This window comes from Trachurus trachurus, assembly GCF_905171665.1.
Source record: "Trachurus trachurus genome assembly, chromosome: 5".
Lineage (NCBI taxonomy): Eukaryota > Metazoa > Chordata > Actinopteri > Carangiformes > Carangidae > Trachurus > Trachurus trachurus.
Window position 1 is genome coordinate 7,706,053 of NC_139896.1, and position 15,308 is coordinate 7,721,360.

Below are 15,308 nucleotides of genomic sequence, written 5' to 3' on the forward strand. Positions count from 1 at the left end.
GATGTTAGGTGATGTTAAATGTCAAATGAGTGAATTCTGCTGAAAGGTAACGCTGCAGGTTTTCAAAAAAGTAAATAAATAACTTGACATTTTGACAATTAGGCTTATTGGCAGCATAAAGCTACAGCCAGCAGGCCGTTAGCTTAGCATGAAGGGAGAAGACACAGGACTGACCTCATTAATTAAGTTCGCATCTCCTTTAATTAATACCTACAAATAAAAAACAATGAGTTTCAGGCGGCCTTCGCGCTTCAGGCTAAGCTAACTGACTATTGGCTGCAGCTGCGATTTCATATTGAAGAGAAAAGAAGTGGTATGGATTTTCTCATCCAACTGTGAGCAAGAAAGAAAATAAACCATGTTACTTTAAGTAGAGCAATGGCTGCAGCAGACAAATTAGATCTGCACACAAACAGGTTATTCTGAGCAGAACTAGGAGTCATTTGTTCAGTCAATGAGAGGCTGTTTTGTCTAAGTGGAGGCAGTGATCTGCAATTTTTTTTAAATTTTAAATCCATAATCATGATGAAAAGTAGAATAATAGAAATTATAGACAAAAGAAACAACAGAAAATAATGATTGTAGAGTTGCTTGAAACTGAAAATAATGAAAAACAGGGCAGAAACAGAAGAAAAAGGAGGGGAAAAGAAAAGAAAAGAAAAGAAGGTGGAAATTAGTTGAAGAGAGTACCAGAGGAGGGGAGGGTTGGTGGGCGGAGAGGAGGCAATCACGGGAGGCTGGTGGCCCGGCCCTTGATGGCCAGGACGCGTCGAGGGAGACACGGGGTCAAGCCTGGTACATAGGTCCACAACTTCACCCTGCAGTCACTGGGTTCGACAAGAGGAAGAGGAAGAGGAGGAGGAGGAGGAAGAGGAGGAGGAGGGAGAGGGAGAGGAGGCAGAACATGAGGAAATATTTTGTCCACAGGAGAAGGTGACAGGAAGGGACAGGAACCCAGCGAGAGATCATTAAGATGAAAGGAGGTGATGAAAAAAGAAAGAAAGAAGAGAGAGAGTGGGAAGAAGAGAGGAGGAGGAGAGGGCGCGGAGGAGAGATAATCAACTTCAGTGAAAAGCCCACGACGAGTTAATTGAGAAGAGAGAAAAATGGACACAGACAGACTAGAGAGACTCTGCCGTACGTCTCACTCACTCAGGCACAAACAAGCATTAACTCAGTCTGATGAAACCAGGAGCAGAACTGGAGAGGAAAACACAATGACCCTCCCTGAGCGCACACATACACACACATATACACACACACACACACACACGGGCAGCAGATTAATGCATGAAATGAACCAAGCATGAATCATAATGTAAGAATTTCACATTGGGTACAAGGCAGACGAAGCTCTGGACCAGTTTTTTTTTCCGGGTTTTCAACCTCCAGATCCTCCCGGCTCGCTCTCCTCCTCTCCTCCTCTCCTCCTGATGAGGCTGACACTCGTCTCTGTATTTGTGTTATTGTCAGCAAATTGCAACAAAACCCACTCGGATCGTCCGTCTCTCTCGGTGCTTTTCCAAACACCTGCTCAGACTCAACTCAAGCCCGTTTAATCCTAAAGATGCGAGTCTGTTTTGTTTTTTAAAAGAAGCTCAGGCAGCAAACACGACTCAAACTGTTGTTGCATTTGTTGGGGAACTATTTTCAGCGGTGGATTAACACACGTTTTAATAAACTGTGGTGCCCATGATGTGTTTTTAATCATCTCTGGACATCAGTGAAGCTGCATCATGACAGTTTGGCTGCACAGACAGTAGCTGTTAAAGGTCCAGTGTGTAAAATGGAGGGGAAAACCGTGATATCCAGAGTTCAGATTCTAGATTGCAGCGCTCACCCCTCCCGTCTGCAAAATGGCGGTGGCCTCCGAGGACAAAAACACTTGTATACCACAACTGGGACGACTGGGAGTATCTCATGAACATGGAGCAATAAGGTGAAGATCTAAACCATTTTACGATATGTCAGCTGTTTCCTCCTCCTTCTTCTTCGATTTACGAACGCAAAACTCGGGTTGCCGTACAAACATGGCGGGGCAAGATGGTGACACTCTCTAAAGCAAGACCCTTGCTATACAGTATGTATATAAAAGAGGAATTACAAGGCTACGAAAATCAAACAAATTTTATTTTATAGCGATTATACACTTACAAATACAAATATATTTATGGGTATACTACTTCAGATTTTGCCAATAAACCTTGCCAGTTATTACACACTGGATCTTTGATGGGATTCATTTGTTTTTGGTCTTTTTTTTTTTTTTTTGTATATTTTGGGTCATTTTTTGCCTTTATTCAATGTGGAGAAAGAGGGGGAATGACATGCAGTAAAGGTCCGCCCTATGCATGATTCAAACTGGGGCCAACTGCAGCGAGGACTATAGCCTCTGCATATGAGGTGTCTGCTCAACCCACTGCGCCACACGGTGCTCCTTCCTTTTGCTCTTATTTTTACATGCTTATGTGTGTTTCTGAACTTAAAATTTGATAATTATCTTCATATTATCACATCAATTATTTGTTGAAAGTGATCATTAAGAATGAAAAATAAAACTTTATTTGGACTTTCAAAGGTGTGTTTGACTTTGAACATTGGTGATAGTCTTCAAAGGAGTTCAGTCTTTTCCACATTAATATCATAGGTGGTAATTAAAACTTGTTTTTCTCTTACCTGGACGCAGTGAAGATCTGTCTGGAGTTGGTGCAGATGGCGTTGATGGGGCTGTCGTGACCTCTGACCTCTCCGATGGGGGTGAAGTTGTCTACGTTCCACACCTTCAGCATGCCGCCGCGGCAGGCGCTCAGCAGCATGGGCCGGCCCGGGACGTAGGCCAGCGCACACACCCAGTCCTTGTGGGCGTTGGGGATTTGCTGCGGAGTGAAGGTGGAGAGACATTAAGAGTCAGAGAGAGAGAGAAAGAGAGGAAGATACTAAATATTCTGCGTTTTAACATTAAATAATAACCCTGTGGTTTGTTTGTTTGTTTATTTAGATCCCCATTAGCTTTTGCCACGGAGCAGCTTTTCTTCCTGGGGTCTTTTCATCTTAATAAATGACAAATTCAAACCGTTAACACACAACACATTACAGTTTTTCTCAGTCGCTTTGGTGCTATTCTCACATCACTCTTAACATTTGCACAACAGTTAGTGCATTTCTCAGAACAATTATCACAAACTGCAAAACCTAGTGGATGAGCTGCAAAAGCGCGTCACTTGCTCAAAATGGATTGTCCATCCCTCAAAAGCAAGTACTCATGTCAATGAAACTGTCAGTGTCGTCAAAATGAGAAGTCCTGACACCATCGTTTATGAACAAGATAGTCAAATGGCTTTGTCATGTTTTCATTAGGACACTTTATTCTCTAAGTGTTTTCCAATGCAAAAAGTGATGATACTACCTGAAAATGCTCAAGACAGCACTAAACACTACTTGTACAGCCATGTGAAAACTGCAGTAAAGTTACACATTACTGTATTTAGTGGAGATACTGAATATGTATGTTTCACATTTCTACTGCATATGCTCTTTGCAATTATGATTTGTTCACAGTGTTGTGCAAAGGAAAAATACACTACAGTCATCTACAACAAACATAAGAAACACTCTTTGGGTACAACTTTACGTAAACTATGTTGCAATACATATAGTAACTGAACCTACAGAGTACTGTAAATCATTCCTGCACATCCAGACGTTCCAGTCACATTTTCATCTACATCACTCTGTCAATTGTAGCGATTGAAACAGATTCAATATTCCCAAAGATACAGTAATGTCATCCTTACATTGTATCTCTTTCAACCTTATGCCATTGTTTGTAATCACCACTGCACAAATGTCTTGTTCTTGTAGCAGAGTAAAAAGGGCTCAGTCTCTTCCACCTCTGTGAGGTTGTCTTGTAATCCTATGTGATGCAGAGTAAAATTACAGTAATGTACAGTACATGTACTGCATCAACCATTATTACTGTAGTGTACAATACTGTAAAAGTGCTTCCTACTTGTAAAATGCTGTAGTACAGTACCGTACTGTACTGTAAAGATGTGGTTGCTGTAATACATTACAACACAGTAAATCTGTTCTCTAGTGAAGCTGTAAGTCTAAATGTAAATGTAAAAAAGTTCTTGTCCCACTGTATCTTACAGTAATGCCTGACACAATGACAGCAGTGCAGATTGTTTAGTGCTGAATTACTGTCCAATACCATACATACCTGTTGTTCCTTACTGTAAATGTTTGAATAATTGAATTCACAGTGCTTCTCCCAACATTTAAAATTAGTTTGACAGATTTTGAAAACTAGTTCAAGAATTTTGTATGTAATGACTCAAGCAATGAAATGAGGACTATTAGTTGTATAGGGAAAGACTATTCAGCGTTCAAAAGTATAGTTCATTTTGACTGACATGACATAAACAAACGATAATGTTGTAAAACAGCAGAGAATTGTATGAGAGCAACTGATACATGCCCAAAAGCATTTGCAATTTGTTCAGAGGAAGGAGAAACTGCTACTATGATGTGGACAAATGACTACATGTTGTGGAGGTTGAACTAGTAGTTATGAGAACTTTCATTCTGATCTGAGAATAGCACCAAAGCGACTGAGAAAAACTGTAATACATAAAAACAAAAATACATACAGAAAACACATACTTAATACATACGCGTACAAAACAAACCATCCAAGACAAACACTTAACATATATTACCCGCTCCTACATTGAATCACTCAAGGATGCCAAGACCCAATTTACAATTATAGGCTACTAATGGTCAAAATTGCGATCAAAATAATAATCTCTTAGTTTCATTTTAAAACTAACCATATTTCTTGGTTGTATAACATAATTCGGAAGGGCATTCCACTCCTTCATAGCTCTATATAATACTGTACCTTGAGACAGTGCCCTGGGTAAAATAAAATAACCTCAAGCAGCACGATAATTTTCTATACAAAATGTATGGCATTTTAGTTGTTATAATATTTCTAAAGAAAAACCATCAACAAATATGACAATCTGTGCTTAACATCCAGCCAACCAAGACTGGCATGCATTTGACAAATATTGAACCTTATTCCACACATAAGTGCAACACGTGCTGCTTTATTTTGTATAAGTTGCAGTTTTCTGATGTTGGCTAGTGAGGTATTGGTTGGTTTCAGAGCACTCCTTGGTTATTGCTTTCTTAAAATAGCAACGGGAAAACACAAATGCTCAGTGCTTCATTTTTTAATGAGTATAAATTATCAACATTAAAACAGCAGATTTATTTAAGGTATATTGAATACATATATATACACCGTATGTACGTACTGTAAAAGTGTGTCTGGAGACTCATTAAGCCGTATTTAGACTCGGCGCTGCAGTTGCACTAAGATCATGTTTTACAGAAGCTTCAAACATGATTCATGAATTATCTGTCTAATGTTTACTGAGATAATCACACTAACACGAGCAACAGGGAGAAATAACAAATTAAAGCTGCAAACGCCAGAAGTGATACAGTTGTCTTCGTTTCAAACAACAGAGCTACTGTACAGCGCACACACTTTGAAGTATAAGTTCAAAATTTAATCTCCATATGACGTCTGCATGCACAGAAATGTTATGTACCAGCATATTTTATTTCAGCATCATCAAAAAAAAGCTCTAAACACCATTTTATGTTATTTTTCCACAGCTTGGATTGTACATGTTGCTCAGTTGTATCTCACTTTTAAAAACACACCTCTGCTGTGAACACACTGACAAAACCATCTCACAAGAGCTTCTCAAATAGACGCCGTGCTTTTAATTATTTTCATTTTTCTGCACAGAATGAACGAGAGAATGAAGAACAGAGTGAATGCTTGTGATGAAGTACTGTACCACTGCAGTGGTGAGGTGGTAAACATAATCAGCCCAGATACTCATATCAGAGTCTAAAAATACATGAAAAACATCCAAAGATCTGTTTGGATTTTAAACGAGGAGGTTTCATCAAACTTCTATTGAGCCTTCACTTTGGGTTTTGCTGTTGTTGCATGTTAATTCAGCGGACACATGCACAGGAAGTGGACTTGTATTACCTTCGTCTTCCTTTTCCTGCTTATTTGCTTCTGCCATTAATTGCAATTTGAGATTAGCTTTTAATCAACCAAACACTTTTTTTCTCATTATTTCTACGTTTGCTGGATATATTTTTAATCCTGTGGTGATTTACTCTGGTTATGCTGTTTAATTATTCAAAATGTATGAGTTACAGAATATGTATCTCTCCAGCTTTCTGACCCTCCCCCCCGAACAAAATATATATTATTGAAGGTAATTGCATCTTGAAACAAGGCTGTAAGTCCTTTTCTGTTTAGCACTTCTTACTGCAGAAAAGTCTAAGACAAGTGCAATTTCAATATTGTCAGTGACATTATCGAAAAGCCTGTAATTTACTCTGTGCCGTATAATCTAGTGCGGATATCATGTCGCTTTGTATAAAACAAAGGTGTGTGTTTAAGACACAGCATGACTCAGATATTCACAATTCAACATAAAAACAACTATTTAAAGTGACACGTCCTCCTGCTGCTGCTGTTGCTTCATCCATTTAGAGACAGTGAAGGTAAAGTGTTTGCACACATGGACACAGACAATGGTTAATTACTTTGCTGTCTGACAGACAATAATACAGAGAGCAGACAGAGGGAACCTGTGGATTCGTCTTGTTCATGACACAAGGTTTTATCAGTTTTGTCTCTTTTGTCAGTCTGGACATCTGATCTCAACAGGTCGAGTGATTTAGATGATGGGTCTGTCTCAGATTTTCATTTGTGTTTAGGATTAGATTAGTTCGATTACTTTACTTTTTCAAAAAACAATAACACACTACCTGCATTTCCATTGTCTCAAAAAGCTTTTAACATAGGATTCACCCAATCTACACTGATTGAAGCACAGTGATCTATGTGACCACGCCCTTTTCAGTGAAGACTAACGATACGATACGATACGATACGATACGATACGATACGATACGATACAAATTACTTTCTTAATCCCCAAAGGGAAATTAATTTGTTAAAAATAATAAAAAAGCCTGATGGCTGTACAGTAGGTACAAGGGATCTCCTATTTTTCTCCATCCTGCAGCAAAGAGTAGAGGAGCCATCAACCACCGCCATTGTTTTTGGTGCATCAATGTGTTATGAAGTGGATGATCCGAGTTGTTCAGTATTTATTGTGTATTAAATATATTTATGTACATATATTATCTATCCTTAGATTACTGCCAATCGTAGCCTGATTACCAAGGTTAGCAGACCTCTGTCATTTTTTTTTAAAAGGTGGATTTTTATTGTCCAGAGGAGATTGAGAAATGCAATGTGCCAAGAAAATAACTAGAGATCAGAGCAGGCATGACGCCCGTCAACATGACACGTTTCCAACCCAGGATTCGTGGGTTTGGACAGCATCCATCTACAAATTTTGCATTTTTCATTTTGATCTCAACTGTACACCTGTACACCTGCTCACAAAAATCCATCTGCAGACAAACAAACACCTGCCAAAGTCGTCAAAACTGCCTCTGTGGTAGTTTCCTGCAGTAGTGGGTGTCTCCTGGAGGAGGTTTTTGTCATAATGACTCACACACACACACACACAAGGTGAAAACAATAGCAGCCACACGCTGTCGCTGCTGGTAGAAACAAGGGAAGGGCTGTGGCGAGAGGGAAGAGAGGGAGAGAGATACCCATCTGCTGCTGGCTGCTGAGAGAGGAATATGAGCCGTAGATGAGAAAGGAGAAAGTTCTCACATACGTTACATCAACCTCACGATCTGCAACAACTTTACACCGGTGGGTATTAATGTGTGGATGCATGCCACACGCCACGCAACGCACTGCCGCAACAGTTGCATAAGCAGCACGTCAACAACACACATAAACCACATACTGTACTGTAAACTTCTGAAAGGAACATCAGGATATTCATCAAGCAACCGGGAGTCACTACTAACTACTGTGTCTTGTAATTACAAACAAATTGCTTCACATATTCCCCCAAGAAAACACACTATGGCGTTTGCATTTTGACAGAGGGTTCAGAGCGGAACAGCTCGCAGCAGCGATGCTGCAGGAGGCAGTTTCAGAGTCTACAGTAATATATTCTATTATACCCCGAGCCACAATTTGATCCTATTACATAATTAGACAGAGACTTCTGAGTTAGAGGGGCTGTAAAATGGATTGTGTTGGCTGCTTCACAAATGAGGTTAAGGTCATACGCCACAGACCACAGCACACACACACACACACACATACACACACTATGTTGATTTAATTCTGCCTTTGAGTAAAAAAATAAAAAAAAGTCTTCTGTTCTTGTTTTGTCTGTTTGGATATAAACAAATACTAAACAGAATCGATAGAAAACAACGTGAGAAAGTGCTGTTTAATATGCAGATTACTGCGCATGCAAATGAGTAAAAGCCTCGTCCACCCACAAGGTGCATTATTATGCATTATTAACATATGCAGGCAGATGATACACAGGAGACTTCAGCACTAACACACACACACACACACACACACACACACACACACACACACACACACACACACACACACACACACACACACACACACACACACACACACACACACACACACACACACACACACACACACACACACACACACACACACACACACACACACACACACACACACACACACACACACACACACACACACACACACACACACACACACACACACACACTCCTCTCCTCCCCGGTACCTGTGGCTATGATGCGTGTGGGCTCCAACACTCTGATGTTGACACAGTGCTTTCCTGCCACATTACACATGAGGACTCTGTTGAATCCCTCCACAGAGAGCGAACACTCTGGGTAAAGGGAAGACATGAAGGCAGCGCTCCGGTGGCAAGAAGCTGTCCAGCAACTCAACTGTCAACTGGCAGCACAGCAGCCTCTCTCTCTCTCTCTTTTTTTTTTTTTTGTGCTGTTACATCTCAGCCGGTGTTGGAAAATCAGTAAAATACAGTCCCCAGCAGTATGAACAGAGTCGGTGTGAAAGAAAAACAAACAAATAAAAGGTTGCGATATGTCATCTTGTCTTCATTTTGCTTCTTTGGAGGCTGCAGCTAATTAACCTGAGAATTCAACTTAAAAAAATGCCTTTTCATTTCACTTGAAGAGGTGAATGTTCATGTTAACCAGGGTCATTCTGCTGGGATAATAAATAACAATATGTGTATAAGAGTTTAAGATTTAACATTTCTGTAAAATCCTGTATATTTCTGTCACTTTTTTCATGGATCTAGTCAGACTGGGGGAAGATAATGGTTGGATGAAACAGCCTTTGATATTACAATAACAACATAAAGCAATTCAGGGGTGGTGAACCAGGCTAACATCTGATTTTCATCACAATGACTCTGTTTGTGAATTTATTGCTGTAAAATGCATATCACACGGTGTCGCCGCCCAAGGTGACATCGCCAGATTGCTCGTGTTTTTCTCCACAAAGCCCCCACAGATGTTCCTTTTACAACAATATATGCAACTGAGAAAAGGCAGCATCCATCCATTGTGGCCCTGATAAATGACTTCATTAAGGGCAATTAGAAATATTGATGTTAATTAATTTTTTTTTTTTGTCGATCTATTAATCAAACCACCACAGTCCAATGTAGGAGCGATGACGCAGACCTGAATTCAGCATCATCACCGACCAGGAGCGATCTCACCGCAATTATCCACCAGAGCTCACTTGTATTTTATTTTTTTCCTGTTTCTTTCTCTGTGCCGGAGCTCCATCTGAGCTGCACACACACACACACGAATGCAAAGATGAGATTTCCTCTCAGCAGATCATAAGAGGTCAAGAGATCATAAATTAATAGCCTGAGAGAACGACGGTCTGTGCATGTTTCTACCTGCAGGCTGATGCCACATAATGTCAGGAGCAGCTCTGAATCACAGTCGGGGAGGCGACGCTTTAACTTTGATATACGAGCTCCTCATGCACATGAATATAACATCTTCCTTGCTTCCTGCTTAATTCAACCCCGCTGACCTCACACGCTGTGCGGGAAACAGACAGAGTGCACGATGCCTTGGTTTTTAACAGCACAGTTCAGTATGTTTTCTGCATCTTCCCACCCTTCACCCATACAGACAAGGAAATCTCAACACACACACACACACCTGAGTGAGTTCTTGCTGCTCCAGATCCCATTTCTTGATGCCGTTGTCCCTCGACCCGCTGAACAGCACGTCTCCCTGCACAGCCAAACACTCGATGCCGTCGTAATGCGGAGGCTCGAAGTTATGAGCCGGGCCTACGTTACCCAGAGTTCCCTCTGCCACGTCAAACACCTGAGGAGAAAGAATGAAAAAAAAACAAAAAAAAAAACAAGAGGATTACTGTATGAAAAGCAAAGAACAGATCATTACCAGAACATTTACAAAACCTGTCCAAACTGGAGGAAGAGAATAACAGACTGAAGCTTGATTTTAAACATACATTTGCAAGGCTAAGCTTAAAACAAATGTGTATCTCTGTTGCAGGTGTAAAACTATGGCATTCACAAAGCAAGGAATTGAAAAGTTAGTTGTAAGTATGTCTCAGTTTAAGAATGTTTAAAAAAGCGCATATACTGTAAGATAAGCGCATACAAAAAGAAGAAGGAGAAAGAGAAAAAGAAGGGAAAAAAGAAAAGATAGATAGACGAGTGGTGTCCACTGCTATTTAGTTTGTTTTCTTGTCACTATTATGTTTCATCATCTTTAATATTTTGAAATAGAGTTTAATATTGGTGTTGATAGTAAGCCAATGCAATTATAACAATAGAGAGGGGCAGGTACTATAAGTTTTCTTCATCCTGCTCCTTTTCATTCATGGTGACAATGTGTACATTATGTACAGTAAATATGTGCAACCATGTGTAGAATGTATAGGCTACCATGAATGGAATAAAAAAAATTAAAAAACTGCACTTTGTGTGACCTTTGTGGTGGATGATACTTGTTGATGTTGAGTGTTTTGCTACCTTCACGTAGTGGTCTTTGGAGCCGGTGATTACTTGGTCTTTGCCCAGCAGAGACTGTCCCACTGTCAGACACATGACGGAGCCAATGTGGCCTGTCAGCTTCCCCATCGCTTGCATCCTACACACACACACATTAACACACACACACACCAGAGGGAGAGAGGCAAAGGTCTGTGAAATCCATCGCTTATAAGATTTTCAAGGTGCCTGTTGCACCGAATGAAATGCAATCACTTCCTGCCTCGCGAGTGAAGCAAAACTGCTGGGACGCACAGCGACGCCATAGGCAGAGATGATACTGAAGAAATGTTTAATACATTCATTTTTCATTTCTGGAGGGTTCTTATGCATCATTAAATGGGTCTGAGCCCCTCAGCGTAAACTGTCTGGTCCAATCTGTTAATCATTTCCCAGCAGAAGCGAAAAAAAAGAAAGAAAAAAAAACTGAGAAGAGGACGGCATCGCCACGGGATGTCAGAAATGGGTTCCTCGTGGAAAAACATCCTCATGTACACGCTTCATATCTCCAGCGCTGGGTTAACTGCACTTTCTCTCGACAGCGTTTTTAATCTCCTCTGTCAGATGTTAATCAGCTTTCTGTTTGATTAATATCTGACAAACGAACATATACGCCCCCACATCCAAGTTTAACTTTAATTTAGAGGGAGCTGTAAAGAAACTAAATGCATGAATGAACCTCTGAAATCAAGGATGACACATAGGTGAATCAGCGAATGAGCGCATGAATGACTAACTACATACTTTAATCAGTATTTGGCTGAGCAGTTCAATGAATAAAGTAATGAATGAAGTGTACCTGTTGAGGTCCCACATGCGAACGGTGTTGCCGGCGGCAGCGTAAAGCAGCGACCCCGACGGGTTGAGGGCGATGTGGTTGATCTGACACTCGCCCTGCGCAAACGTTATTGTGCGGGTGGTGGTGCCGGCACACGCATCTCCTGAGACCACCTGACCCGACGACCTGTGGACAGTAAAGGACAAACCCAACAGTGTTATTATAGAGCGAGACGGAGAAGAGGCAAAAATCCCACGAGCAGAATTTTTCAGTTTTCATTCCTTCTAGTTTAATTTATCACCTCTCTGCCATTCGAAACACATCACTGATCCCTTAATCACTTCTATTTAATATCTGCTAAGATGTTTTTTCTTTTCTTTTTTTAAGGTTTAACAGCTTCGATCTCTTCCATCAGGCCGGTTGCAGCGGAGGAAACTTACGTGAGCGTGCGGACACACTTGGCCGAGTCACGGATGTCCCACACCTTGATGTAGGAGGTGGAGACGGAGAAGACCAGACAGGAGGACGGGCAGTATTTGACCGCCACCACGTTGTTGGGGTGGCCTTTCAGCGTGGCGATCTCCTGACCGGTGACCAGGTTCCACATCTTACAGGTGCGATCTGCAAGAGGAAGAGGAATAGGAGATTGTTTTATCTTTGCAACTGTGGCGATGTCTGCAGGTCTGAAGTCTATCAACAACGACACAAGTCACACACTCCAATATTTTGTTGGACCGCCCTTAGCTTTGATTACAGCATGCATTCGCTGTGGCATCGTTTCAATAAGCTTCTACAACATTTATTTCCGTCCAGAGTTGCATTCATTTTTCAAACATTCTCATTGGGATTAAGGTCTGGGTCACATTGGACCACATTTCTTCCCCACTATCCTTCCAGTTTTTAATAACACGTTGGACAGTTTTACTAGTCTCAGAAATCTCCTTGGACGTTTTATTTGCTTGATGCTGATAATTTGACCCTTCTGAAACAGATTAACATCTTTTCCACGACCACAGGATGTGTCTTCAGACATGGTTGTTTAAGAAATGAGACTGCATCAGTGAGGGTAAGATAACTTGTTGCCAACTGAAACATAATCATCCATGCAGTAATGATCCAATCGGAGGCTCTTACCTATTAGCTTAGTTAAATCCAAGTGGTGACTCTTTTTTTTTGGACGGGCAGTGTATTTGATGGGTTGTTTTTTAGAATTAATTTTAACATTTTACTACTCTGCTCCTAACTGTGCCAAGAGCAAAAGTAAAAACCAGAGGAGACAGAGCCTTCTCTGTGGCAGCCTAACTCTGCAGATTAGGACGGCACAAACACTCGAGCACTTTAAGTCTCTATTAAAAACTCATCTCTTTTCCTTGGCATTTTAGTTTAGGTTTTATACTGTATGTCTTCACTTTTGTTTTATTGTTTTATTGCATGTTTTACTGTACATTACCTGTATCCCATTTAGTTTTATTGTTACTAGTTTTGCTTGTGTGTTTTATTGCACAGCACTTTGGACAACTTGGGTTGTATTTTTAAATGTGCTATATAAATAAATATGTATTGTATTGTATTGTTTTGACAAATTTGAGCATTTATTCTCTCAATGCTACTTGCTACATCATGAGCTATCAATCAAACACCTGTGTTTGTATCAACATGTGGTATAAATATGGAGCTGAAAACAGGAGATATTTAGCTTGGCACAAACAGTGGAGGTGGCAGCAGTGGGAGAAGGTGTGTTCTCAGTTTGTAGCTATAAATAAACCTTCCAGCAGAACTCAAGTTCACACATTAGCATGTTACATCTTATTTATTTAATTAAAAAAACATATACTTATATATATTTGAACTACAGCTGCACACTGACATTCTAACACATTAAATGATCCGTACCTTTAGATCCGGTGAATAGCAGCTCGTCTGTGGCGTCCACACACAGGACCGGCTTCGAATGGCCCTCAGCTACAGAGATGCACTGCAGGGGCGCCGTCCGACCCCCCTTCACACCCCCGATGGGATTGATCACACCCCTAGAGATCACACACACATGCAGAGTCACACCCTTCTCATCATAAATCAGTGAGCATGATTTCTTTCTGCTACAGACGTAACTGACATGCACACAGAGACACAAGTCACTTCTTTACAATATTCATAGGCAACGCAAACCTATATGCAAACCTCGCTGGATACTTACGGATAATGTACTACACACACACACACACACACACACACACACTAGGGATGTCACAATTACTTGTTTTCACAACTGATCGCGGTATTAAACGCCACAATTAATTAATCGTAACGATTCCTAAATACCGTCACTTTCCAAAAAAGATTATGTTGGAACCATAATCGGCAGATGCGCACCAAAGTAAAAGTAAATGCACAGATACTGGTCCCTTTATGTGACATTGAATTGGTAGGAATTTAAAGGGACAATGAGGAGTTTCTATTTGGTTATAAAAAAGTCTCATGTTAATGTGGATGAATCTACGCTACCCACACTTGTTAATGGCACCATTTTCGATATATATATCGTTTTGTCTCTATCGTTATTTTGTTATTTTAATTAATGGTGAAAATGCTGGGCGAGCCGACCAGCGTTTCCTTGCTTTCGGTTTCGCAGACGCTGCCCAGCGGGTCATGGGAATAACGCTGCCGAATCGCCGTTTATGGTCGGAACTACGACGGTATGTGATCGTCTTCGAACCTCTGACTTTCATTGTTGATGATGAAAACATTCTTGGCAAGACATCCGTCTTGCTCATGGTAAATGTAGTATGAAAACACTTTGCTTTCCAAAACTCCTTGTTGTCCCTTTAAATGCTAGAGTGTCATTTGTAATTTAAAAAAAAAAAGATTAAAATTAACTTAAATGACAATTAATGACTTGAATATTTCAAACACTTCCCCTGGGAGATTAATAATTGGTCATAATTTAATAGATAATTAAAGGGACAACGAGGAGTTTTGGAAAAGCGAAGCGTTTTCACACTACATTTATGAGCCTCCGCGTGCACCGTAAAATTCTTTGACCGGCGCAAGACGGACTCATGTTTTCATTCATCAAGAATTAAAGTCAGAGGTTCGAAGACGATCACATACCGTCGTAGTTCCGACCATAAACGGCGATTCGGCTGCGTTATTCTCATGAATTCTCATGACTCGTTGCGAAACCGAAAGTAAGGAAACGCTGGTCGGCTCGACCAGCATTTCCACCACCACTAATAATAACAAAATAACGATAGACACAAAACGATATATTTATCGAAAATGGGCCCATTAACAAGTGTGGGTAGCGGAGATTCATCCACATTAACGTGAGACTTTTTTATAACCAAATAGAAACTCCTCGTTGTCCCTTTAAAATATTTTGTGTAAATATTTAGTAATGTAATTATATTTTGACTATATTGACTATAATAATCGTGATAATCCTAATA

At 40.5% G+C, this 15,308-nt stretch overlaps 1 protein-coding gene across 1 annotated transcript in view; it reads right to left on the bottom strand.

The window, feature by feature from the left end:
* Positions 1–727: 727 nt before the first annotated feature.
* The window catches only part of kif21b (kinesin family member 21B), a gene marked incomplete at its 3' end in the record, with an annotated part of 72,099 nt that continues 57,518 nt past the window's right edge, over positions 728–15,308 (bottom strand). Inside the window, exons 28-34 of the mRNA XM_083971062.1 lie at positions 13,753–13,889; positions 12,300–12,480; positions 11,881–12,045; positions 11,064–11,181; positions 10,219–10,389; positions 2,677–2,876; positions 728–827 (exon numbers count right to left, since the gene is read on the bottom strand). Coding sequence (XP_083827188.1) covers positions 728–827; positions 2,677–2,876; positions 10,219–10,389; positions 11,064–11,181; positions 11,881–12,045; positions 12,300–12,480; positions 13,753–13,889 — 1,072 coding nt within the window. The remainder of the gene's footprint in view (positions 828–2,676; positions 2,877–10,218; positions 10,390–11,063; positions 11,182–11,880; positions 12,046–12,299; positions 12,481–13,752; positions 13,890–15,308) is intronic.